Source organism: Sinohyriopsis cumingii, chromosome 5, assembly GCF_028554795.1.
Source record: "Sinohyriopsis cumingii isolate HCF-2022 chromosome 5, ASM2855479v2, whole genome shotgun sequence".
Classification (NCBI taxonomy): domain Eukaryota; kingdom Metazoa; phylum Mollusca; class Bivalvia; order Unionida; family Unionidae; genus Sinohyriopsis; species Sinohyriopsis cumingii.
Genome location: NC_142965.1, coordinates 79,297,231 through 79,323,398, shown reverse-complemented (window position 1 = coordinate 79,323,398; position 26,168 = coordinate 79,297,231). Strand labels below are relative to the sequence as shown.

General features: G+C 34.8%; 1 protein-coding gene across 9 annotated transcripts in view; it reads left to right on the top strand.

Annotated features, from left to right (window-relative positions):
* Window positions 1–26,168, top strand: part of LOC149799563 (6-phosphofructo-2-kinase/fructose-2,6-bisphosphatase-like) — a 171,226-nt gene that overhangs the window by 56,427 nt on the left and 88,631 nt on the right. For 6 of the 9 annotated variants that reach the window (XR_016421187.1, XR_016421188.1, XM_089958894.1 and 3 more), the window contains exons 3-6: window positions 6,209–6,302; window positions 12,801–12,818; window positions 20,430–20,493; window positions 24,194–24,328. Coding sequence is in view for 6 of the 9 variants with exons in the window: in XM_089958894.1 (XP_089815020.1) it covers window positions 6,209–6,302; window positions 12,801–12,818; window positions 20,430–20,493; window positions 24,194–24,328 (311 nt within the window). In the remaining 3 variants the exon portion in view is untranslated. Of the gene's footprint in view, window positions 1–6,208; window positions 6,303–6,379; window positions 6,477–12,800; window positions 12,819–20,429; window positions 20,494–24,193; window positions 24,329–26,168 lie in introns of all 9 variants that reach the window. The other 3 variants (XR_016421189.1, XM_089958893.1, XM_089958895.1) reach the window with 2 other exon arrangements.

Below are 26,168 nucleotides of genomic sequence, written 5' to 3'. Positions count from 1 at the left end.
CAGAAGGGAGTTACATGCAGACTTTGTCATATTCGAGGGAAGACAAACATTCTTGCCAGAACAGGCATGATAGTCCTAAGAATGATCTCTACATGAAGTAGTTCCAGAGTCTCTGTTAATTCTGTGAGAGACACTTATAGTGAACTTGTTTGCAACAAAATTTAACAAGCTCCTAATTTATTAATTACGTCTCCCCAGTCCAAGATGAAGCAGCCTGGGCAATGGATGCCTTCAGTATGAACTATGATTATTTGTTCACTTGTGCATTCCCACCCATCAGGCTGATTCCTCAAGTACTGCAGAAATTGAGACATTCACAGCATGGATCATCCTAGACATATTGGTCATCAAAACAAGGGTATTACCTCACTGGGACAATGTTCTCACACAATGCAGAGATACTCTACTTCACACCAATCCTCAGATTCTCAACCTTGTTTGGCTCATCTCCTGTGAGCTATCCACTAGGAAACATTTTTTAGCAAAGTTACTGACTGCATCATTCAAGCTTGGCAACATTTTACATATGAGGTCTATGATGCAAAGTGGAGAATATTTTGTGATTGTTGCCCTAAAAAAGCATGTTAATCATTGCTGACCTTCTCATGCTGCAATAAGAGATTCTCTTCTTTCCTTCTTTGAGAAGAGATCTTAAACAACCTCAATGATCAAAGGTTATGGGGCTGCCCTTTGAAAAGTTATATTTTCCAAAGCTCAGTCCATAGGTTTAGATCCTTGCTTATCTGATCTTAAGTTCTTTGACCTATGTCTTGCTTGTTGAGACCAAGCTAAAGCTTTGATGTGCTTAAAACATAATTGCATTGAATTGTCTAGTTAACTTTATCATTTATATACTTTTCATGGAAAATAAACTTGTTTCTTAGTTTAATTTCTCATCTTGAGCCACAGTTTTTGATACTTGCTTGTTACAGTACAGTGGTCAATGTTTAATTGACTCAGCATTGTGTTTTTAAACATATTCAGTGCCAGCTGAAGTTTTGATTGGTCAGACATAATTACGATGAATTGTCTTTGTAAATTTTTGCATGGGCACCATAGTATATTTCAGAGGTGTTGTAATAGTCCAATTAAGTATAAATGCTGGACCTGAACTTTCATATAGCATTTTGTGTTTGATATTGAATACGATCAAATATAGTCAGACAAAGACATCATGAGCCATGTTAGAACTTGTACACTGTGAAAGACAAGCTAAGCATCGTTGCCTATGAGGCAGCACATAGTAACAGAGCTGCTGAGAGGAAGTTCATTGTAGGAGTCTTCTATTTGGGAGTGGAGAAGGATGGCATGAGGGCATACAGCCAGATTTTGAGAATGCAGATAATGACGAGGAATCAGAGGGTTTTGATGCAACAGCCTGAACTCCATCAATAAGGTGAACCTTAAAACAGCACTTTTAATGGCCAGCCATAAATATACTTTCAATATTGCCACTTTTTTCTTTCTTTCTTTTATGGTGGTTTTCAAAAAGTTATTGGTCATGATCAAGTGCCATGTACTGACAGGAAAGACCAGATAAACGGTTAGGTAGTAGTTTATTGTAAACAATTCTAACATTGTGTAGGAAATGATGATCAGTGAACTAGCCTAAAATGGGTGACTATTGTTGGACAAAGAAAACATTGAAATTATCAGGATTTAAAATATACCATACCAGAAGTGCATTATATGGTAGAACTAAGCTTTCTATGCTATTTTGGGTCAAAGATCAGGGTGCACATTATACATTAAAGTATGTTATACACACCAAAATGATAAACACATCTATAATAAAACATTAGCATTTTTATTTGAAGATGATATTGGACTTAGGTAATACTATGAAAGTGTTTTATTCTGTTCAGAGTTACTTAAAGTACATTACCGTGTAACATGAATTTTCACAGCTTGAAAACACTGTGTATGAAATAAACAGTTAACTATGATGACACTAACACATCCTGTGTATGAAATAGTTTTCCATAATAACACTTACTTATCTTTTGCATGATTTGTACCGTTAGCTATAACAACACTTCATTTTGTGTATGAATTACAGTTAAGCAACACTTACTCATCCTGTGTATGAATTGCACAGTTAACCATAACAGCACTTAATCATCCTGTGTATGAATTAACACAGTTAACTATTGTAGCGATTGCTTTTCATGTTTCTGCCTCATTTTCATTGTCACTTGAAGCACTTCAATGGCTAACTTGTTGCAAGTGTTGCTGTCACCACTCCAACAGCTGACTTGTCATTATCACTGTTGCTACTCTAGTATCTGACTCATTGTCATTGCCACTATCAGCACTCCAATAGCTGACTCATTGTCTGTGTTGCTGTCAGCACTCTGAAAGCTGTCTCAGTGTCATTGTCACTGTCAGCACTCCAGTAGCTGACTTGCTGTCATTGACACTGTCAACATTGCAGTAGTTCTCTTGTTGTCATTGTGACTTCAGTAGCTGTCTTATCAGTGCCACTTTCATCACTGCAATAGCTGGCTTGTCATTATCAGTGTCAACACTCCAAAAGCGGACTCCTCAATTTTACTGTCAGGACTCCACCAGCTGCTTTATTGTAATTGTGATTAGTTAGTTGCTGAAGTGCTTGTCTGTACTCTCCACTAAAGAACTTTTTATTCTTATTCTGTCCCTGATATATTATTGTAGGTTTCCAAACAGTTGTCCATATCTGCAAATTCCTCCAGTGTAAATTCCTCCAGTAATGGTTCCATTGACAAGAGCATGTCTCGTTCACTGTCGTCACTCTCATAACTGACGTCCTGAACACAGTTTAAGAAGCACATTTAGCAAAGAAACCATTGAACAGTGTACGCAGACAGCTTACCACACATTAAGTCCATATAATGGCATCAAGCACAGTGACATTTTTTAGACACTTCAGCTGCTTCAGAGCATTCATCCATTTTGCAAAGAATGTGACAGATGTTCATTTTTACAGCCTGAAAGATGTCTGCATCACAAAGTTTTAGTTTTGATATTGTATTTTGAGGCAGAAACACCAGTTTTACACTGCAGAATTGAACATCTGGATGCATATAACAGCTGTCCATGAAAACATTTTATTGTTAACAGTTGCCAGCCAGTTATGAAAGATATTGCAAATTATCCAACACTTTCTATTGACTTTATAGGTTGCCCCATCCTGAGAACATAAATCAGATCCTCCAAAACATCTTGGGTTATGCCACTTGCCTATAAATGAGGGGTAATGTTTTTATCATGTTGCACTACATTCTTCCAGTAGTGTCAACCTCCCACTTCATGAGCATCATGTTGAACTAATGATCTTTCAGATATTCCTCATTTATAAAAAAAATATGTTTCATCAGCATTTAAAATGTCATATACACGTACATAAGGAATGAAATGATTCATCTATATATCGATGCATCAATACTTTTGCTGTATGATACACATATCATTTTAGGTGGTGAAAAATCAATATAAAATGATACTTACCATACATGTTATGTTAATCTTCATCTGTCAGATTTTTCATTAGTCATTTGCCTTGTTGCCTTATTATTGTTATAATTGAAAATTCATCTTGACAGCTATTGCAAGCACAGGCACTCATTTTTGTTAATTAAAACAACAAAGACTTGACACTGCTCACTTGCCATCTACAAAGTAGTACCAAATGACGTGGTTAATAATATCTGAAAAGGCCATGGTAATTATTTTATTACAACAGCTTCTTCAGCATAAAGTAGTCCCAAGTTTCCTCTGCCCCTTGCTGCCCCATGTTTGATATTTGAATATTTATGTTGGGGTGCAGGGTAAGAGGTCTATCGAAAAGTTGGAATTCATCAAAACCATGCAGTGTCAGCATAGGACAGCTACTAACTGCCTGGCCTATCAAACTTAAATGATCTTACATTGGGCCATACCTGCATGAAATCGATAGGAAGATGATTTATTTTCTCAGAAATTGCGAGTATAACATTTGTTACAGCTTTAATCTGTTGATGAAATTTGACCTGGAACTTGCCATCTGCATTGTTTGTCACATGACATAATGGTTCTTGAAATAAATTTGATTGGCAAGGCTGTCCAGAAAAAAAACCCAGAATTCCCAGCATGCTTCATCCTCAGATGACAATTTCATTCAGTAAATTCTGGCTGATGATAGTTATGATGACAGTAATTTTTAATGTTTTGAAATATATCAAATTACTGGAGCTGGGGAAAGTGTTAATGGAGATAATCAGTGGGTGATTTTGAGCCTGAAAATGGTGTTAAATATGAGTCCAGTGTATATGATGGGTGGACAAACATAGTATGCTGGTCAATCAGCCTTTCAGCCAATTTAAAAGTAGAATGCAATTTTCATTTTTTTCTCAAAGAATTTAGCCCTGTGGGATCATGTATTTCTAAACTTTATTTCCCTCTTGGAGTTGCAATAAACTGAGAATGAAATTAAGAAAGGAAAGATATTTATTTGATCAAAATACTTCAGTCTGTTGACTAAAATAAGTCATACATCTGATCAAATGGAGCAGCCTAAAGTGTTTAATACAAATAACTGACTACTAACAGGTATTATGTTTTGAAAGAATTTTTGCTATCTTGTCGTGGATGAAAATGGCATAGTAGTAATAGTTGCTAAGTATATATCTTTCCATAATCTGCCTAGTGGAAATACAACCATTAAATCATATAAATGAGCACAAACTACAACTGACAGACCTTATGAAGAGGGAAAGACCATCAGTTTAATATGTGTATCGATAATGTGTCATGGGCTTTGTATCGTGAAACATGGATATGCAGCACAGTTGTATTATTTCACCCCTAATGTACATCATGTTGATAGGTGTTCATGTTTTTTACAAATCATCATCTGACTGTAAATTAACACCAACCAATTCTGGCTGCTCTGGTGGCCTAGTGGTTAGAGCATCCGCCTCGGATGTGGGAAGTTGTGGGTTCAGTCCCTGGCCAAATCATACCAACGACTTACAAAAATGGTACTTACAGCTGCCTCGCTTGGTGCTTAGCATTCAGAGGTTAGTGTTAGGACTGGTCGGCCTGCTGTCAGGATAATGTGACCGGGTGGGGCATCATGCTACATGTCTGCGGTATGATGCCCCAGTACTAGACATCACTATAAACTGCCACACGGCAGACATTGTAGTGATATGACTGAAAAATTGCTAAAGCTACATCAAAAATCCAAATCACACACACACACTCTACCAATTCTCCACCAAGTCGAGTATACTACTGTACTGTATATGAACCTTTGAATTGATAAGCATGTTTATGACTTCTCCCTTTAAAGAAGGAATGCTTATTCATAATGGGAATTTAGATAATAATAATAATAATAATAATAATAATGAGGACTTTGTATAGTGCCTAATCCTCAGAAGCTTCATTATTACAATCGTGGCAGTTAGTGATTTGTAATTTAGTCAGGTTTATGGTCAGTAGTATTTAGTACTACCTGTAGAAGAGGCCCCGAGTAGCTGAGTGGTCTAAAGCACTCACCCTTCTGGATCACTGCCATCTTACCTCTGTCTGCATGGGTTTGAGTCCAAGGCTCGGCTAGCATGGGTACGTGGGAAAGCCTGCCAGTAGCTTCTTGTGGGTCGGTGTTTCTTCCCTGGGTTTTCCAGGGTTCTTCCTCCACCAGTTATACTGGCCGCCATGTATAGCCTATCCTGTGCTGAAAAATGGCGTAAAACCCTAGAACAACAACAAGAACAACAACAACTAGTTGTAGATTTAAGGAAAGTGGTAGCTAGAATCGTCTTTTTTTTTCTTTAGAACAGTCTGTATTTTGCCTGCGCATTTGTGGTTACAAGGGTTAAATAAACGTCAGTAGTGTTTATATCTTTTTTATGTGATGCAGTCATTCATAGCAATGTTGAACTGCATTTTTTTGCCTAAAACTTGTAGCTGATGATCTCATTCAGCAGGTGGTCGCTCACAAAAGTTTATTTATATAGTGACATCAATTCATGTATGGTGATTGTGGTCATAAATGTCATGTTGTCTCTAATAATACAGGGTTGCCTAAATCTGGTTTTTGCTGAATCTTTTACTGATGTGCTACAAGGAGCTACAGTACTTCCATGTTCATGGTAATATTAAGCACAGATTAAGGTGAAGTAACAATCAGATTGGAACTAATATCCTCATAGGGCACACATTTTTTATTGTCTGATCTTTTCAGCTTTCAATGTCGGAGATTACAGGAGAGCCGCAACGAATGAAAAATGTCATGATTTTTTTCGTGCTGACAACAAAGAAGCAGAAGATTTGAGGAAGTAAGTGTTTTTGTGTGTGCATGCTTCATCCTTGCTTCCCTACAGCTTTTGTTGTAGATATGATTTCACTTTTTCAGTTTTCAATGTTGGAGAATATCGACGAGCTGCAACAGACAAGTATCGAAGACATGAATTTTTCCTCCAATCTAATGCAGAAGCTCAAGCAATTCGTCAGTAAGTCCAGCAGGGGATTATATCAAGTTATGTTGCACAATGTTATTAAAAATATTTTTATGTTGGTCATCTTCACCATGTACTTGTATTGTAATATCTAAAGATAGCACATGAATAATAGTCCCTATATTTTATATCACACAACTAATTTTTGTCTCTCTTATTTTGGCAGAAAAACATCAAACAGCAGTGCTAATGTTTTATTTTGGCAACAGCATCAATATTTTAAAAAGTTTTTGTGCAAGCCTATAACTCGAAAACCATCTGTGGAAATTTTATGAAACTTGCTGTTAATATTTATGGAATGGGGGAATTGCCTATTTTATCAAAAATTTATCGCACCCAAGTTCAGAGTGAAAGTCAGAAACACCCTTGAATTTTGACAGGTTTTGATAAGATAGAATGCACTTTTAAAAAATTTAATGTACACTTCTATATTTGGTATGTTGCATAAGTAGAAAGTTAACATTCTTACCAACATTGTCACTGTGTCATGTCCCAGTGTATGTTCTTACCCTCCATGGCCCTGCACCGGGTCATAACTTAGAAACCAATGAGATAATAATTTATTATCCGCCTAACAAATTTGTACTCCAGAAAGAGACAGAATTTTACAGTTATTTCCTAGAAGTCAGAAAAATATGATCGCCTTTTACAGTCCATATTACAATCCTCTCAAATGAGACTGGAGCTACTTTTTCCTCAATGTTTCCTGATTGCAATTGAATAAGCAGCTACAGTTATGCCAATCTCACTTCATCTGAAATTGTCACTCACGCTGAGTGGAGGCAGTACTTTAATAAATAAATACAAATTAAATATATCAATTAAAATTTGAAATTTGTGTTCTAGTTCTATCTATAAGTTCCTTTTAAGTGTAATCATCATAAATGCAATGTGTCCTCTTGTAATTAAATGTAAAATGCATCAATCTACCGTAACAGCTATGTCCGCTAGCGTTCCTCTGAGAATCTAATTAAGTGCTGACCATGTTTTGATAACTGACTTCAGGAAGTATTTGTTGTATTGTTGCACTGAATTAAAAGCTGGCCTCCTTTGTATTATCACGTTAATTATGTCTTTTGAATCCAATAAAGGAGGTGGAATAAAAGAGAAGTTAAAAGGCACGAAAATCCTACAAACTTAAAATCTAGCAGCCCCGGTTGTATGTCGGGTGAGCTCACTTCATTTGATCAATTGAACACTTTTAAATGTTATTGTGTATGTAACATAAACTACCTTAAATTAACTGACTCTTTCATAACTGTGATCAAATATAACAAGGCAGCCAAGCGAAACAAATACTTGGTAACATAACGAGTTTGATTTCACAGATACGGACCATTGTGGGCAAGCGAGTTTCAGAGAATTCTTGAACTGGCACTTAGAGATATCCTCAAGGATGATAAGAAGCTTCAATATTAATTCCAATTAATTAATTCATGGCATCAGTATTGTACTAATTGAGCAGACAAAAATTGAGTTTCAACGTATACGATTGTCTCAGGAAATGTCACGTGCTTTTGAATAAAAAGGAATCTTGTTTGGTGGTGTATCAACAGTTAGTATAGTTAAATGCTCTGTAGACTCCTAATTCGGAAGGATAATATTGAATACCACTATGGGAACCAGACTCATCAAGAAAACAAAAAGCAGTGATGTAATACACATATTTTGTACGCGTACACATGATGGTTGTTGAAACCAGTTGGAACAATCTTTCATATGTTGGACATTTTTAAAATAAATATTATTATTAAACGGAACAACAAAGAACTTCATTAGCAAAAGCACATTATTAAAAACGTGATTGTAAGATGAGGATTCAATCAATAAACAGTCCAGTTCCCTAACACCACTCACCCCCACACGGTGTACTTGATGTTTGAGCGATTTTTTAAAAAAAATTGGAGATTCATCGGTAACTTACGCCTCGCTTATAGTGCAGTTTATGTTTATGGACCCCATTGTGTGCGAGTTATCGAGGAAGAGGTGTACTGTGATTTTCTTTTTTACAGTTGTTATAAATATTCATGGCTGTGTGAAAATGGACATTTTTGGCTACTTAATTTATGGATTGTGGTGATGCTTTCAGCTTGTGTCAGCTTAAATTCACAAAATCTTATATAATCAGTGATGCTTTTTGTTTGTGACAGCTCAGCTTCAAACACCTTATTATAAACATTGATCCTTTCAGTTTGTCAACTTAAATCTACAGATCTAATAATTAGTCATGTTTTCAGTTTGTCAGCTTAAATGTACAGACCTTATATAACTAGTGTTTCAGTTTGTTTTCAGTTTATGTTATCTTAAATGTACAGACCTTTCATAATCAGTGATACTTTATGTTTATGTCAACTTAAATGTACAGACCTTATATAATCAGCGATACTTTAAGTTTATGTCAACTTCAACGTACAGACCTTATATAATCAGTGATACTTTAAGTTTATGTCAACTTAAATGTACAGACCTTATATAATCAGTGATACTTTAAGTTTATGTTAACTTAAATGTACAGACCTTTCATAATCAGTGATACTTTATGTTTATGTTAACTTAAATGTACAGACCTTTCATAATCAGTGATACTTTATGTTTATGTCAACTTAAATGTACAGACCTTATATAATCAGCGATACTTTAAGTTTATGTCAACTTAAATGTACAGACCTTATATAATCAGTGATACTTTAAGTTTATGTCAACTTAAATTCACACACCTTATATAATCATTGATGCTTTCAGTTTGTGATGTCTAAAGTTCACACACCTTAGTATTATCAGTGATACTTTCAGTTTGTGTCAACTTAATTGTACAGATCTCATATAATCAGTGTTACTTTCAGTTTATATCAGCTTAAATGTACAGATCAAAGTTCTTTACATTCTGGCTTATGATAAGCCTGTAATGCATTCAGTTTTACTGATGTAGTGAGAATAATATTGTGTGCAGATTTAAAATTCTTTTGATCTAAAACTTGTATCCTTTTTATTAAGTGCTTTATAATTGTAAGGCCTGAATTATTATATATTTCATAATGAAATATTTAAATGTGACAGAGGGAGGGAAATGATATTGCCACTGTATGTTATTCTGATTTATATGTCAGTGTTAGGGTATTGCATATTTTCAGATACAACAACTCTGATGTTTGTACATCAAGCCTTCCCCACCCCAACCGTATCAATTCATGTATAAAATGTATTGACAAAATAAAAATCTTTTCATTTTCATACAGATGAGGTCATTATTTTGATAAATTACACAGTTTAATGCATTATGTGTAACATTGAAGTTTTCAGATGTTTGTGTCACAAAATTATTATGAAATTTAGGAACTTCTTTTTATCAATGTATTAATGCAGACTTTAATCTCAGTGGCACAAAATGGAGAATATTCGTGCAAATGGACAATTTTCGGTTTTTTAAAAATATATTTCAAATCTGATTTTATCGTAGATATATGGAAATATTTCACTTGTGAGTTGGAAACATTTTGTATTGTACAATGTTTCCACTTAGGAAATATTTCTGTTTATCTACTATAAACATGTAGATATCCTCAATTTATTGCTTTCAGTTTTATCTCTGCTCCCCTTTTGTACGAAATGGGGGATATTATTTTTGTTTGTCCTTGTGTCCTCATTTTTCGTTGCTGCAAAATTAATGAACTATAAATCCTTTAATTAAACTGGATTTCAATTAAAAGCTAGTTTTCAGCTTGATCAGATCATGGTTGAGTTCAAGTTGTGAAGTATTCCATGAGTGTGTGTACCAGAGTTATTACATCTGTTTGAGAGATGCCCTCACCGTCATATCTGCACAACAGATTAATCACTGATTAGCAGATTTCAAATTTTGGCTTGCTGCTTTATGAAACCCTTTAGTTATGTTTGATTCTGTATCATCATTAGCAGTTCCTCATTGTCAGACTACCTTTCAATTCTGCACAGAAACTCCCTTAATTGTTATTGTATTTTGTATCATGTCAGTGTGCAACTTGGTGTTTGTGACACCATGTCAGAGTTTGATTGTCAGTATTCATTATCATTTAATGGAGTTGTAGTCCTTGATTATCAGAGTAACTCACTTTCATTTCCACACTGTAAATCCCAGAAATTATTGTATTTCAACCAGATTTATTAGGCGGCTTCACATTGATGAGGCCATGACCAAATTGGACTCTAAGCATTCATCATCATTGTTTAGCAGAGTTAATGCCCCTGATTGGCGAATCCATCCACTTTCATTTCTGCACAACTTCTACTTTATGATTGAATTTCAAACAGATTTGGTACATGGCTTGATATTGACAGGGCCTTGAATGAGACTGTTCATTGGCATTCTGTGTCATTATTTAGCATGTTTATTGGCATTCTATGTCATTAATTAGCATATTTATAATCCAGAGTTGTTGCCTCTTTTCACTTTCATTTCTGCATAGTAATTCTGTTAAATGTATAGATATGTCAGAAAAACTTGGTTTGCATCTTGCTATTGACAAGACCTTGGCCAAGTTCAGTTTTGCATTGCTTAGTCAAGTCAAGGCCCTGTTCGTCAGATCCACTCATTTTCATTCATTTCTGCACTTGAATGACATATTGAATTATAAAAAATGGAATAGTCAGTTGATATTAAAGAAACCTTAGTTTAATTGATTGTAAGAGTTGCTTAGGTACATGTTCAGCATGCAGCAGCATCTTTTAGCAGAGTTATGTTCCCTGATTGTCATCGCACAAACTTATATTTCTTTGCAGTAATTCCCTTGGTATGCAGCTTCACGTTGATGACACCTTGGATTTGTTTAATTTTCAGCATGCAGTCTACATCATCATCATTTGTTAGAGTTATTTCCCCTGAATGTTTTATGCACTCACTTTTATTTCCACAGTAATTCCTATTGGATTTTGAGAACATTTTTTATGTAGCTCTGTATTTATGTAACTTATGTGGACTGTGATTATCATCGGCTGATATCATCATTTAATGGAGTTATGGTTGCTGAATGTTGAACACATTTTATATGCAGCCTTATATTGATGGGACCACACATCTCCTGCATTTTCAGTTTTGATTGTTATCAGTAATATTTATTTACAAATGTACCTTGACTCATTTACTATCTCACCATTGTCATATACATGTAGACATCTATAAAACTACATTCTCCTACTTCCAATGAAAAGTAGGGAACATCATTTTCTCAAATTTTCTTGTGTGTTGTTACTCATCAGTATGTATACAGAAGCATTTACTGATTTTAACATACTGAAAGTAAATCGCACTGACTGGATTTGAGCTCCTTATTAATTTAGTCTTCTGACCCAGTTTTTGTTCAGAAATCTTTGAAAGCCTCCTGGCAAGTAACTTACATCTATTTCTAAAGTTTTTCAATGTAATATTTTTATTCTTTTGCTTCAGAAAACAAGGATAAATAGGATTCACTTTTTCCATTGCCCGATCCATCTTTCCAACTATGCATATGGTTATTTGTGCATAGGTCCATCTTTATGGTTTTGTCTGTAACTCTCTTTTTACTAGACTTGTATCAAATTTGTAATGTGGGTGCCTCTTTGGATGAGCATTTGTTGAACACACATGCTGTGCAGCTGTGACCTACCTTCCAGAATTTTTTAACAATATATTAAAAATTGTGTCTTGATTAACTTATTGCTACAGTATGTCTGTTGCCACCAAACTTACATTTTAGGTGCATCTCAGGAAGGTAGCATGTGATAAACAAAAACCCGGTCACTGACTTTTTTGAAGGTTTATTAGAAATCATGCCATTGTTCAAATTCCAGTACCTTTTCACATATTACAACCAAATTTACTGAGAGAGTGCATCTTGGGATGAGGATCTGTCACATTCCAAACCTGTGAAAATTACTTGGTCTGGGGTTTATTGTCTGTTTTTTAAATGATACAGACATTTAGCACAGAAGCAGTAGTATGATGTTGGCTTCTGCCTGCAAGTACATGTATCTAGAAGATACTCATCTTTTCCACAAAGTAAAGGATTAAAGAAATTTTATTAATTTTTGTTTTAGTATTCCAATGGTTATTAGTTAAATAATTGATATAAAGATAAATCATTTTTCAAAACAGAAATGAGACCAAAAAGAATAGAGAGAAATAATGGGAATACTTCCATAATGAATTATTGATAATTTTGCTACCACATGGCCTTAAGTTGTGTTTATACCCAGCTTTCACTCTTAGGCAAAATTTGTTGCAATTGAATGCATATGAAATCTTTTTAAGTATATTTAATTAAATCAAAGTTTTCAGTGATGTAAATTGTTCTGCATTATTTTTAGTGGTAGAGTTCCTCATCTGTAAGTATGCATCAAGCCTTGGGCCTTAATGAGTTTCTTTCAAGGTTTATACATTCTTTTCCAGCATTGCAAATAGTCAAAGCTTTAAAACAACTAAAAAGACAATCCCAGTGATTGAAATCATGCATGTTTTCTCAAGAAGTTCATGAGAATAGCAGCCCACTCTGCATGCATATTTTTTGGAACCACTTGGAAACCAAGTGTGTGACATCAGTGGTGGGAGTTTAGTTCTCACGAACTTCGGCCATACAGAATGTGAGAATGTGTTATATGCATGTCCAGTAACTATTGTCCAAGGTTAAAGTCCAAATATTATAACTTTCTCTTCATATAATATTCATCACAATATTAAATGTTGCTGCACCCCATCGTTAGCGTGCAGGTCAAAAGAGTGCCAACAAAAGTGCACAGCAAAATATGCCAGTCAGATGCATGCCATCGAAAGCGCGCAGCATAAACTATAATCCTGTAATCTTATTATGACTTGGATTGATAAATGTCTCATTTCGAATGAAATAAACTAATAGTTTGAATCACTGTTTCCAGTGAGCAGACATCAGAGTGTGTACACTCTTAATATTGAATAGAAATAAAGTAATAGTTTGTTTCCAGTGAGAATTCATCGTTGCAGTTTGAAAAATGAAAGACATAATGAAATGAAAATCATATTAATTTTTATAATTGTTTTGCCTTGTTTGTTTGTCTTGTTTATGCACATAAGATTGCATTTTGAACAGTGATAGAAATATTACACTGAAACTCATATTAATAATATTAAACATTTTTTAAATAGCGAATATTTGCTTATTTATTTGACATATTAACTTTTATAATTTATGCCTTGCACGCTTTTGTCCTGCACGCTAATGACTGGATACCAAATGCTGCAATACTCTAAACATAATTTACATGAAAATACCATACCCTTTAGGCAAACACCAATTTTTAGCTCTACTGGTCAAAGACAAGTTTGTTATTACTACTCATTGTAACTACTTAGAGAAATGACACCAACCTGCACACATATTCATCCCATGGTCCAGTGGGTCCTAAATGAAAATGGTGCAGCTAGACATCTAGTATGACAACCAAAGTGGCCATCTTCAAAATCTTATTATAGCTACTCTTCCTGAATGAATGGTCACACTATCATGATGTTATAATGAAAGACTTATGATGTCGAGTTGTTCCTAATTGAAAATGGCCTCAATCTGGCATGGAATATTACCTCCATGGCAGCCATCTTGAAAATCTTATATTTGCTACACCTCATGATCGTATTGTCATTTCAGCTTGGGGTTTTCACTGAAAGACTTCTTGTGATGTCTAACTGGTCCTAAACAAAAATGGTGCCAATATGAGATCCAGTATGGCCACCATAATAGCCATCTTGGAAATCTTGTCACTATTTAGCTTGAATAGAAAGTTAAATTGACATGGGGATTTTACTGAAAGACTTCAAGACTGCTTGCAATGAACACAAAGTCATATTAAGGTGGGATTTTCACCAGAATTCTTTTGATGCCAAGTTGGTCTTAAATGAAAATAGTGCTTATTTGACATCCAATATGGCCACCTCGGCAGACATCTTCAGAATCTTATTATATCTACCCCTCCTGAATGGAAAGTTGTATCTTGAAAATGTTGTTATCTCTACTCCTCTCCAAATGGATGGATATATCAGCATGGGTTTTTACCAGTACATTTCCAAAGTTACTTAGTTGGTGCTAGTCATATAACCAATTTGGCTGCAACAATGCTACTGCTCTGTCTGAATGGATGATCATTATTAAAGGGTGTTTTCACCAAGTCCTAAATGAAAATGGTACCATCATACATCCGGTGAGGTGGCTATGATGACTGTCTTTACAATCTCATTGGACGATTATTATGATCTGGAGTTTTCACTAAAAGACTTCTAATTATGTCCACTTCTTCCAAAATGAATATTGTAACAAGCTGATATCTGATATATTTAAAACAGCAGCTGATTTCCAAATCTTGTTGTCACTGAAGAATATCAGAGATGGTGGGACATTTGACAGTTAAAAAGGAGAAATGATCTTACCTTGAACTCCTTGAAATTCTTCTAACCCTGTTCCTTCAAGGGACTCTTTATTTGGTTGTCAAGTCAACAAAAAACCCTCATCCTTTCTTTTTATTTTGTCTTTTTTCTATGAAAACAACTTTTTTGCATGTCTTGGTGATCATATTCATGCTTTGCAATATATATATATATATATATATATATATATATATATATATATATATATATATATATATATATATATATATATATATTCACTTCTAGTTCACTCTACTGGTCATAGACCAAAGGGAGCTTATAGAATTGTTTGTTGTTCATTGAGTATCTGTCCATTGGCACAAGTTTGTTATTGCTGCTCCACCAAAATTATCTGAAGGATTGCCATGACTACACACACATTCATCCCATGGTCTAGTTGATCCTAAATTAACATTGTGCACCTCTGACATCTAGTATGGCCATAGCAGTGTCCATGTTGAAAATCTTATTGCTACTTCTCCTGAATGGGAAATCAGATTAATATAGGGTTTTCACAAGAAGACTTCTTATGATCTACAGTTGTCCCTGAATGAAAATAATGTGGATTTGATATCCAACATGGCCTCTGTGGCAGCTATATTTGAAATCTTATAATAAATTCTGTTGAATGGAAAGTCATATTGACATCAGTTTTTCACAAAAAACTTCTTATGATGCTACAATATGGCCACCATTGCAGCCATCTTGAAAATCTTCTCACCACTTCTCCTCAATGGAAAGTCATATTGACATGGGGTTTTCACTGAAGAACATCTTGTGATGTCTAGTATGTCCTAAATGAAAATTGTGCCAGTTGGATATCCAGTATGGCCAGCATAGTGTCCATCATGAAAAACCTGCTATTGCTACATCATTCTGGTGAGTGGATGGTTGTATCAGTATTGGTGTTTACTGAAAGACTTCATATGATGTCTAGTTGATCCTAATTGAAAATGGTGCCTATCTGACATCCAATATGGTCACCATGGCAGCCACCTTATTATTGAAAATCTTCCTCAACAGAAAGTTATATCAGCAGGGGCTTTTTCACCAGAAGGCTTTTTACGAAAACTAGTTGGTCCTAAATTAAAATGGCACCAATCTGTCGTCTAATATGGCAGCCATTGAAAATATTGTTATTGCAACTAATCAGTAGAAAGTTAGATCAACATATAGTGTCTACCAGAAGAATCCTTATGATGTCTGGTTGGCTCTAACTTGAAATGGTGGTTGTTGTTGTTATAGGGTTTAACGCCGTTCAGCACAAGATAGGCCATACATGGCAGCCAGTATTAATGGTGGATTAAGAACCCGGGAAAACCCTGGAAAGAACCACCGACCCACGAGAAGCTACCGGCAAGCTTTCTCACATATCCACATTGGCCGAGCCCGAGACTCGAACACAAGCAGACAGACGAGATGGCAGTGATCCGTGACAGAGAGCGCTTTAGACCACTCGGCCACTCGGGGCCCCAACTTGAAATGATACGAGTCTTAACTCCAATATGGCTATAGTGGCCATTTTTGAAATCTTGTTATTGCTACTAGTAGAATGATGGTCATTTAGACCATGGATTTTCAACAAAAGAACTTCATTTTATGCTTTCTTGTTATTCGCTGAAAATTATGCTGATATAACATCCATTATGGCTGCCACTGTGCCTAATTTGAAAATGTTATTGCGAAGAAAAAAAACATATTAACTTGTATCCATCACTCCTCAGCTGAAAAGATAAAATGGTCTTTTCTTCAATTCCTGGAAATTCTTTTTGGTCTGTATAGCATCACATTTCATTACGTTGATTTGGCTGGGGTTTTTTTTGTCTTTAATCGATCATCCATAGATCAGAAGAAAGGGACTGAGAGGTACAAGATAGCAAGAGTTTTCAAATCACAGCTGATGATGGTCAACCATGGAATTACATTATATATACATATATATCTAGTACATTAGACAATATAATCTGCATCATGATGTACAAATTTTCCATTGTTACTGGAATAATGGTTCCAATTGTTCCTAAATCAAAATAAAAAATGTCTTTCTAATTGCTTCAATTACAGTGTAATTTTTCCAAATTATAGTGGTCTTGAAGAAAATGTTTCACCCCATCCAATCTATGTAATTATATTCTTTTTCATTTCACACATAAACATATGATATTTGGTACAAAAAGAGGAAAAAAATAAAGAGGTTTTTCCTGTATTCCTTCTGTTTGTGAAACTACCAATGTAACAGTTCTTGCACTTGGCACAACATTTATATTTACTTTATCCAGTGGAACACGGCATTCCACAGCCTATTTATAACTTTACATTTGTAAAACAAATTATGTAGTTTTTCAGGGAAATTCTTACAAAAAAGTACATTTATTGGTGTCAAGCAGGTTTTTGTTGTTGTGCAAAACCGAATTCATAGATAAAATTTGTTGAATAACATGAAATTGAAATCATTGTCATTTTGACCTTCATGTAAAAACTTCATCTTTTATTTGAAGCCACAAATCCATATTCAGATTGAAAATTTCATTCCATGTTTCACTGGTTAATGTTCAACATTTGATTTCAGAAGTAATTTCTAAAAGTTTTAACACCCTTTATTGTTACAAGATGTACTTTTTAATTGGAAAGGATAAATGGTCCAGTAAGTGTAATTATATCTAACTTTAACTTTTCCATTAAAACATGACACATTTAATTATACAGTTGATGGCAAGAAAATTTGTTTTTATGATATTTAGCTTTAAAACTATCAAATTGAATAACATTTCCCTGATTTGTAAACATATTACCAACTGCTCTAGTGGCTTAATGGTTAGGGTGTTCACTTCTGGCTAATTATTATAACAACAATTTTCTGATATGGATCGATAACACATATGCCTACAGTAACGTGGCAATTTGAGTTTAGTGTCACAAAGTCTTATATTGTTATCTTCTGATATTGATCGATAACACATATGCCTACAGTAACACGGCAATTTGAGTTTAGCGTCACAAAGTCTTATACTGTTATCTTCTGACATGGATCGATAACACATATGCCTACAGTAACATGGCAATTTGAGTTTAGTGTCACAAAGTCTTATATTGTTATCTTCTGATATTGATCGATAACACATATGCCTACAGTAACACTGCAATTTGAGTTTAGTGTCACAAAGTCTTGTATTGTTATCTTCTGATATTAATCAATAACACATGCCTACAGTAACATGGCAATTTGAGTTTAGTGTCACAAAGTGTTATATTGTTATCTTCTGATATGGATCGATAATACATATGCCTACAGTAACATGGCAATTTGAGTTTAGTGTCACCAAGTCTTATATTGTTATCTTCTGATATTGATTGATAACACATATGCCTACAGTAACACGGCAATTTGAGTTTAGTGTCACAAAGTCTTCTATTGTTATCTTTGGTCCAAAATGTATTAATTATGTCAATATGAAATGGTACCTGGGGTCATAATGTTAAAGTTACCTCTCTTCATTGAATTTAACTCAGATATTTTTGCCAAATGTTTACAAGACTTTCCAACATATACAAGATCAGACATTGTACTTGGAATGCCAAGTTGGACAGCAGCTCAGTACAAAATTGATAGTTTTTTCATAGATTATGTTTGATGTGTAATGGTGTACCTTTAAAAATGATTTTTTAATGCTGCATTATTTCATTTCATATTAAGCGGATGCAAGTCAAGCTATGGGTTAATTTCAGATACACGTGTTACATTAAAGAAGTTTAATTTGCTTTGGTTTGTAGCATTATTTGTATCATTCTGACATTCCAGAAAGACAAAATTGGAAAGTTATTGTTAGGTTGAAAATTAGTGGTCTTGAAAATCGTCTTGGGAGAGTTTGGTTGTCTAATTAAACAGATGTTGGCATGTTCTCTAATAATGTGACCTGCCTCTGTAAACCATTTACTTAATATTAAAGATTACGGTATTTACCAAAATAGGTCAACTATGGACTGCTGTTCCTCAAACATGGCTCGACATGTGTCTGATATGGGAATGCTTATAAAACCTTGCTGCATCATATTTGTGTTGCATGTCCATGTATCATATTTGTTTTTCATGTTGTTATACTCCCAAGTCGAGTTTCAGAAATTTGGGGTGGGTGGATTTCCAGGCAACTTTCCGTTAAGCCTACATGTTATGTTATTTAATACAGAAGATGAAATGCAAATGCAACAAAAGGTCACCAGCATGTTTGATTGACAAAGAAAACGCCAAGTTATTTGTCCTGTATGCAGATTATTTTGTCACATGGTGTGCAGCTATTTACTACAAACACAGACTCTGTAACATGTAATTTCTGCTGGTCATGCAAAATTTAATGACAGATTCAAGGTTGCATTTTGAATTCAAATATTTAATTTTGATCTATAGCTTTGCCAGACTTTTCAGGATATGGTCATACTACATGTTTATTTACATTTTTATATGCACAAAATGATTTGTTGTCATTTCTACAGCCTATTCCTTGATTTCTCCACACAAGTTAGGATGTATAGTTGTTATTTGTCTATCAAAGCGTTTGGGGAGTGGCAGCTGTTTTGTGACCACCATATGACAGTTTTCTGATTGCATTCACATGATTTGTTATGCTTAATTATTACCATATATCATTTAATCTTCTTAAGAAGGAAATAATGATGATTATAATTTAATTTCAGGGGGATAAACTAAAGTTTTAGTAAACAGGTTGCACAGCAACTTTGTACAAGTCTTTCTCTTGGCTCAAAAAAGAATCCAGTTGATTTTGTGATCAGTAGCTCCAAGGTCAAAGTCACTGTTGCCAAGATTAGATTATGCTTATGCACTCAATTTTTTGATGATATCTCAAGTTCCAGAGAGTACATTTGTAACTTGGTAAATTTGTTTTACTTAGCCCAAGGAAGAACCCTATCAATATAGGGGTTAGTAGCTCCAAGGTAAAGGTTACAATTAAGACAAATCGATTTTACCTCTCTAGTTCATTTCCAGAATTTAAGAATGTTTTTTTTTATTTGTTCTCTTTAGTCACAGGAAGACCTATATTGCTTTTTGGGTGTATAGCCCCAGGGTCATGTTTGTTGCAAAAAATAGATTTGTGCATTGCATTTCTTTTCAGGCTAAAACTTGGTACATACGTGCATGCAAAACAACTCCAAACAGCCAAACGTTTGAGAAATTTTAGGCCCGAAACAAATCACACTTGGGTGAAGATTAACCTAGGAGTTAAAACCATGTCTTATACATAGTTTTTCATTTGTACTCAAAGTATACTGCTAAAAATACATTCAAATAACTTAATCTAATGTTTGGGGGTGGGATATCATGTATCATTTTTGGTATTTTTGTTTCTTAACCAGTAAGCAGGATTTTCAAGAAGTTTGGATAGAAAACTCCTGACTACTGCAGATTTCTTTGTGAATTGGTTTGGCATTTAGCATTTAAGTATCTGTCCGCTAGATGAGCATCCTCAATCCTGCTTTGGCCTCTTTGTCTCATTTGCTTCTCTTTTCTGCAAACTGTTGCTTTTTCATTCCAGCAAATGTGCTTTGATGGCCACTGATGATGCCTGCAAGTTCCTTCGTGATGGAGGGGAAGTAGCAGTAAGAATTTTTTTAATACTATACTGTATAATTTAATACAGGATACATACTATTCAGTCATTTGCCTTTTTACAAGGGAACTGTCTTACTGTGACCTAATGGGCCTATAGTGCCAAAGCCAAGGATGAGAGCACTATACTCCACCATGCAGCTAGGTGTACAGTTCACAAGTAAGAAGGCTATACTAGATTCACTATCCAGTAATATAGGTTACTGTCTCAGAGCAGCCCATGCCAGAATATGTTGTTATGGTCATTATTTTGTTCTATATAAAATTGGCTGATTCTGTTGAAAGCAGGCAGTTCCTTTTTTCTGTCATTGCAGTTGCATATGACACTTGTTATAGCATTTATTTTTCTTGCTTTCTACATATTTCAATCTTTCAAAAGCAAACTTGTGTCCATTTTTAGCGAGATCCCTTGCTTGATATATGACCCTGACCTTAAATAACAGGCGGGTGAAATGTTATTTAAAGCAAAATGCAATAATTTCTCAAAATTGGCTTGTAAAACCTGCCATATGCTTTCTTTGGCAAAGTGGGTGATTGTTGGAATGCAGGAATTACTGTGGATTACAGTGTTTTAACTTCAGTGGGCGATTTTATATCAGTGGGTTGCACATTTTGGTCAGAAATCAGAAAGGTGGGTTGGTGGGCCTTTTTATTATTATGGTTTAAGACAGTGTAGATAAAACTTCACATAAAACTACCAAAAGTAGTCTGCATAATTTATTGATGTATAAAAAATTCTTGATCAGTATCACGTGACCATTTATATCCAGTCAGATTGCAGAAACTCTGGAATATTTTGGGAAGATACAACTTCTAGAAACTGATTTTCTTTATTATTCTTCAAGGTGATTAATTAATCCAGATTTCCTACGAACCCATACAAAAGGAAAAGAAACAAACATTTCATTTGGGCAGGGTTTCACTGTATATAATTTTCATTCAACAATAAATGGAGTCATCTAAATCCAAGCCATGTCAACATGCAGTGAGATAATATTTGTCAGAACCTGGCCTGCAGATGATAAAACTTGGGCTGCACATTTGAGATTGATTTTTCATTTTCAGCCAGTCAAAAATGACGTTACAAATTTAAAGTTCTTTATGATTGGCAAACACAAAATCAGAAGCTCAAACTAAAACCTAAAACATTTTATGATTTCCTGGCCTGGTTTTCTTGAGTATCAGTGGAGCTTTCCAATTGATAAATAACAAAGCATACTTTTTGTTATTATTATGCTGAATGTTAATTTTGCAAACATTTAATACTTTAATGTTAAGACTAACCATATTTCTTGAAAATTGTGTCACATAACATTATTCTGAATACATTTAGTTTTTACATGGTCAGTTTTTTCTCCTGAATGCATTATTATTCAAATCCATCCTAAATATGACACTGCCACCCCTTAATAAGCAGCTGTGCACAAATGGTGCACTGTCAATGGCCACAAGTGCAACAGAACCAGTAGCTTTCATTAATTTTAGCAAACCTCAAACATTTCATGTAATAATTAGACATCTAAATCAATAGCAATAATCAAGCACTTACAGAGTGACATTTTGTAGTCGATCAATAAGATTTTTTCATTGATTTTCTGATTTTTGCCAGCTGTACATGGCAAGGTAGTAACATGGCAGACATTACCAGAGGTAATCTGCCCGCTGTCACATGCCATTGTTTTATTGCAAGTTTGCTGCCCTGAGCAGATAATGAAGATAAATGACTAAGTTATATCTTTATTATTGAAAGTCTTTTTCATCACACATGGGTTGAAAAATATTATATGATTTTATTCTTAAAATATTCACCGCCCTTAAAAATGAAAAACTTCCATTACAAAGATAGACAGGATTTCCCCTCTGAAAATCGTAGAGAAATCAATACTAGGTTTGTTGTTTGCTTTCTTCAAAAATTTGAGATTAGCTCATGCCTAATCAAAATATGATTTACAACAACACAAAATAGTGTAGAGCCACTTAAAATCCTTTTTCTGAAATTGTTAATTTCATCATTATATGTATTAAATACCTTGACCTGTATCCCACAAGTAAATGATCCAGTGTCCATCATTGTATGGTTTGGTTTTCATAGTAAATATGGCATGGATGGTCCAGGATTTCTCCTAGCTTGGAGTTTGCATAAAAGGGTTAAATTCCTTTCATGTTTTGCAGAAAAGTTTACCACTTTTACTGGAAAATGTATCTTATGTGGGGTAGGAGATGGCAGTCAGCTTCACCCCAAAGACCACCTTGAAATCCATCCCAGTCAGGGAAGTAAGCCCCTAAGACTACATGGAAATCTACTCTTGAAATAAACCCCTCTGATCACTTTGAAATCCACCCCAGTTTGGGAAGTAAACCCCTAAGAATGCCTTGAAATCTACCTCTGTGCAGAAGTAAACCACTAAGACCACTTTAAAACCCATCCCTGTGGAAATTAAACCATTATGACCACCTAGATCCACCCATGTGAGAAGTAAATCCCTAAGACCACCTTGCAATCCATCCCTCTGGAAATTCAACCCTAAGACCTGCTTGCAGTTCATCCCTGTGGACATTAAACCCCTAAGACCAACTTGAAATCTGCCCATGTGGGAAGTAAATGCCTAAGGCCAGATTGGAATCCATCTGTGTGGAAATTAAATCCCTAAGACCAGTTTGGAATCCATCCCTTTGTGGAAATTAAACTTTTAAGACCACCTTGAAATCCACTCACATGGAAATTAAACCCCTAAGACCACCTTGAAATTCACTCCCATTTGGGAAATATTTGTATGTAATTCTATTCCTAATATTCACTCTTTAAAAATGCATATATTGCAGTCAGTTATTTATGTTTATGTGTCCATCTATCCCTGCATTTGTTCTCATGTAATGTAAACTCATTCTTTACCAACTGGAAGAGGTTTATCAGATTTAGGGTTGGATATTTTGAAAGATGAGTATATGACACAATGAAGATTTTGGATCCTGGATGCAGATCTACCCATCCCACCCACAGAACCCAATGGGAGGGTAAGAATTTTTATATATTCCCTGGTAACCTTGAATCTCTCTACACTGATTTTGATGGTTTAGACATATCATTTATAGAGAGGGTGATAAGATGACAGCAAAGGTTTTGGAAACTTCTCGGAGCAATATGGGTGGGGAAAGGGAGGTTGTTTTTTTTGAGAAGTGGACCAAAATCATTTTTGGTTAAGTGCTTATTTGTGATGTCTTCCATATAGTGCCTGACTGCATAAATTAGTATACACATGTGTGCTAGATCTTCCCTTCACTCCTACACTAGTTTGAATAAACATCAAAACTTTACATGTAATGGAGATGGTGGGTATAAGTGCAAACCATTAATAGAATCACCTTTAATAAGCTTAAAGGTGAATATACAAGAAATAGCTCTTTACACTTGGTAAAGTTTAAACTATAAAGCTTATGCTTAAATAATGCATTAAGTTTTACAGTTATTGGTATTAGTGTATTTTCAAAAGGATTTTCTTTAATCAGTTCTTGTATTGCCTTTCTCACCCAGCAGTTGTAAACACTTTTGGTGTACCCATTTTATCAAGGGTGAGAATGGGGATTTGAATTCAGGATGGTGGGGTTGAGGGTTTGTGTAATAGGCATTATGTGTAACAAGGCCAGGTGTGAAGATGTTTTGATGCAGATTTCTTATTTGTATTATTTCAGGTGGTTGATGCTACCAACACCACTAGAGACAGAAGGAAGTTGTTGGTGGAGCTCATCTGTGAGAACAACAACTTTAAATTGTTCTTTGTGGAGTCTATATGTGACGATCCAGAAATAATAGAAGCCAATATATTAGTAAGTAACCATCTAACATTTATTTCATGCTTTAGTGTCTGGAATATTATGATATCCACAGCCAGTCCATCCATCTGTCTATACAGGGATATTTTGATCCTTGCTGTTAGTCTCTCCATCTGTCTCTTCAGGGATATTGTGATATCTGAGGTCTGTCCATATATCTTTTCAGTGATATTGTGATATCCTTAGTCAGTCTGTCCATCTGTCAATACTGGGATATTATATCTGGAGTCAGGGCCCCAAGTGGTCTAAAGCGCTCTCTCTTTCAGATCACTGCCATCTCACCTCTGTCTGCGTGGGTTTGAGTCTCGGATTTGGCTATTGTGGGTATGTGAGAAAGCTTGCCAGTAGCTTCTCGTGGGTCGGTGGTTCTTTCCAGGGTTTTCCTGGGTTCTTCCTCCACCATTAATACTGGCCACCATGTATAGCCTTTCGTGTGCTGGAAAATGGCGTTAAACCATACAACAACTACAATTACAACAAATATCTGGAGTCAGTCCATCCATCCATTTATACAGGGATTATGATATCTGCAGTAATTCTCTCCATCTGTCAGTATGGAGATACTGTTCTAAGTACACAAGTTGTGCACAAGAGAAAATAGAAATATAAGATCATTTGATATTATTACTGTATTATCATGTGTAATTGATGGATTTCATATGAAAATAATAAGTAATATCTTTTGTTTGGAATTTTTTAAACTTTCATTAGTTCTGATTTGGAAAATGTTATATGGATGGCAATGGTACAATAAAGTACATGTACACAGCTCTAACGAAGTGTGTAATTACTTTGAGGAGATTTGTAATTTTTGATATTCTTAGAAATTTATATTTTCTGTCTTGGAAATATGGCAAGTGTTGCTGTTACTGTTACAATGTTACACTACTTAGAAATCTTGCGGAATAGCATGTGGACTGATGAATGAACCACTCTGATTGGTAAGTGCAGAAATTTTCATTTGTTTACAATGTTTGATCAGCTGGTGCTGGTTGGGTGTGTTTGACAAGGTTTGAAGAATACAGGTCAGACATAATTCATTGCTGGTTTTTGCTGGCTCTGGGGATGATCTTGAGAGAACTTGGATGTTTGTAGCCAGTGATGTTTATTGCCTGTGTGTCTGGAACAGAGTGTTCTGTTTTTTATCTATTTATAAATTATGTGGTATATTGTGAGTTAATCTCAGTTTCAGGTCTGTTGTAATCCTACAATATAGGAACTTACAAATGCATTCTTGTTCTCTTTTCTGTTGAATTTCACGTAATTTTATTTATTTTATTTACTATTGTAAGAACATAAGTGATAAATTTTACCTCTTTATTAAGAATGACCAATGTCTGATGTTTTTACAACTTGTATGAAAAAGTGAAGAAGACTGCATATGTTCTGATACTTTCTGAGTGACTCATTCAGTTAATTATAAATGAATATTTGCTAATTCTCGTTAAGTTCATGTCTGATTTCATTTGACATTCAGTCACAGCATTATAGATGGGTAATTCAGACTTAAGGAAGTTAAGATTTGGCAGTTTCTTCAAGAAGATAAAAACACATTTTTTGACCATGTCCTGTTTTGGGGAAAAAAAGACAGTTTTGAATTTTGAGTTAAGCTCATTATCAGAGTGAAATTCCAGATGTCATGACAAAATAGATTCATCCACTAAATGACAGATCAGTGTGTATGCACTAAATAACTTATTTGTATGCACTAAATAATAGATCTGTGTATGCACTAAATAACAGATCTGTGCTTATACACTAATTAACAAATCTGTATACACTAAATGACAGGCTGCAATAATGTTTATTATTACAACTGAATTGGTAGTTACAT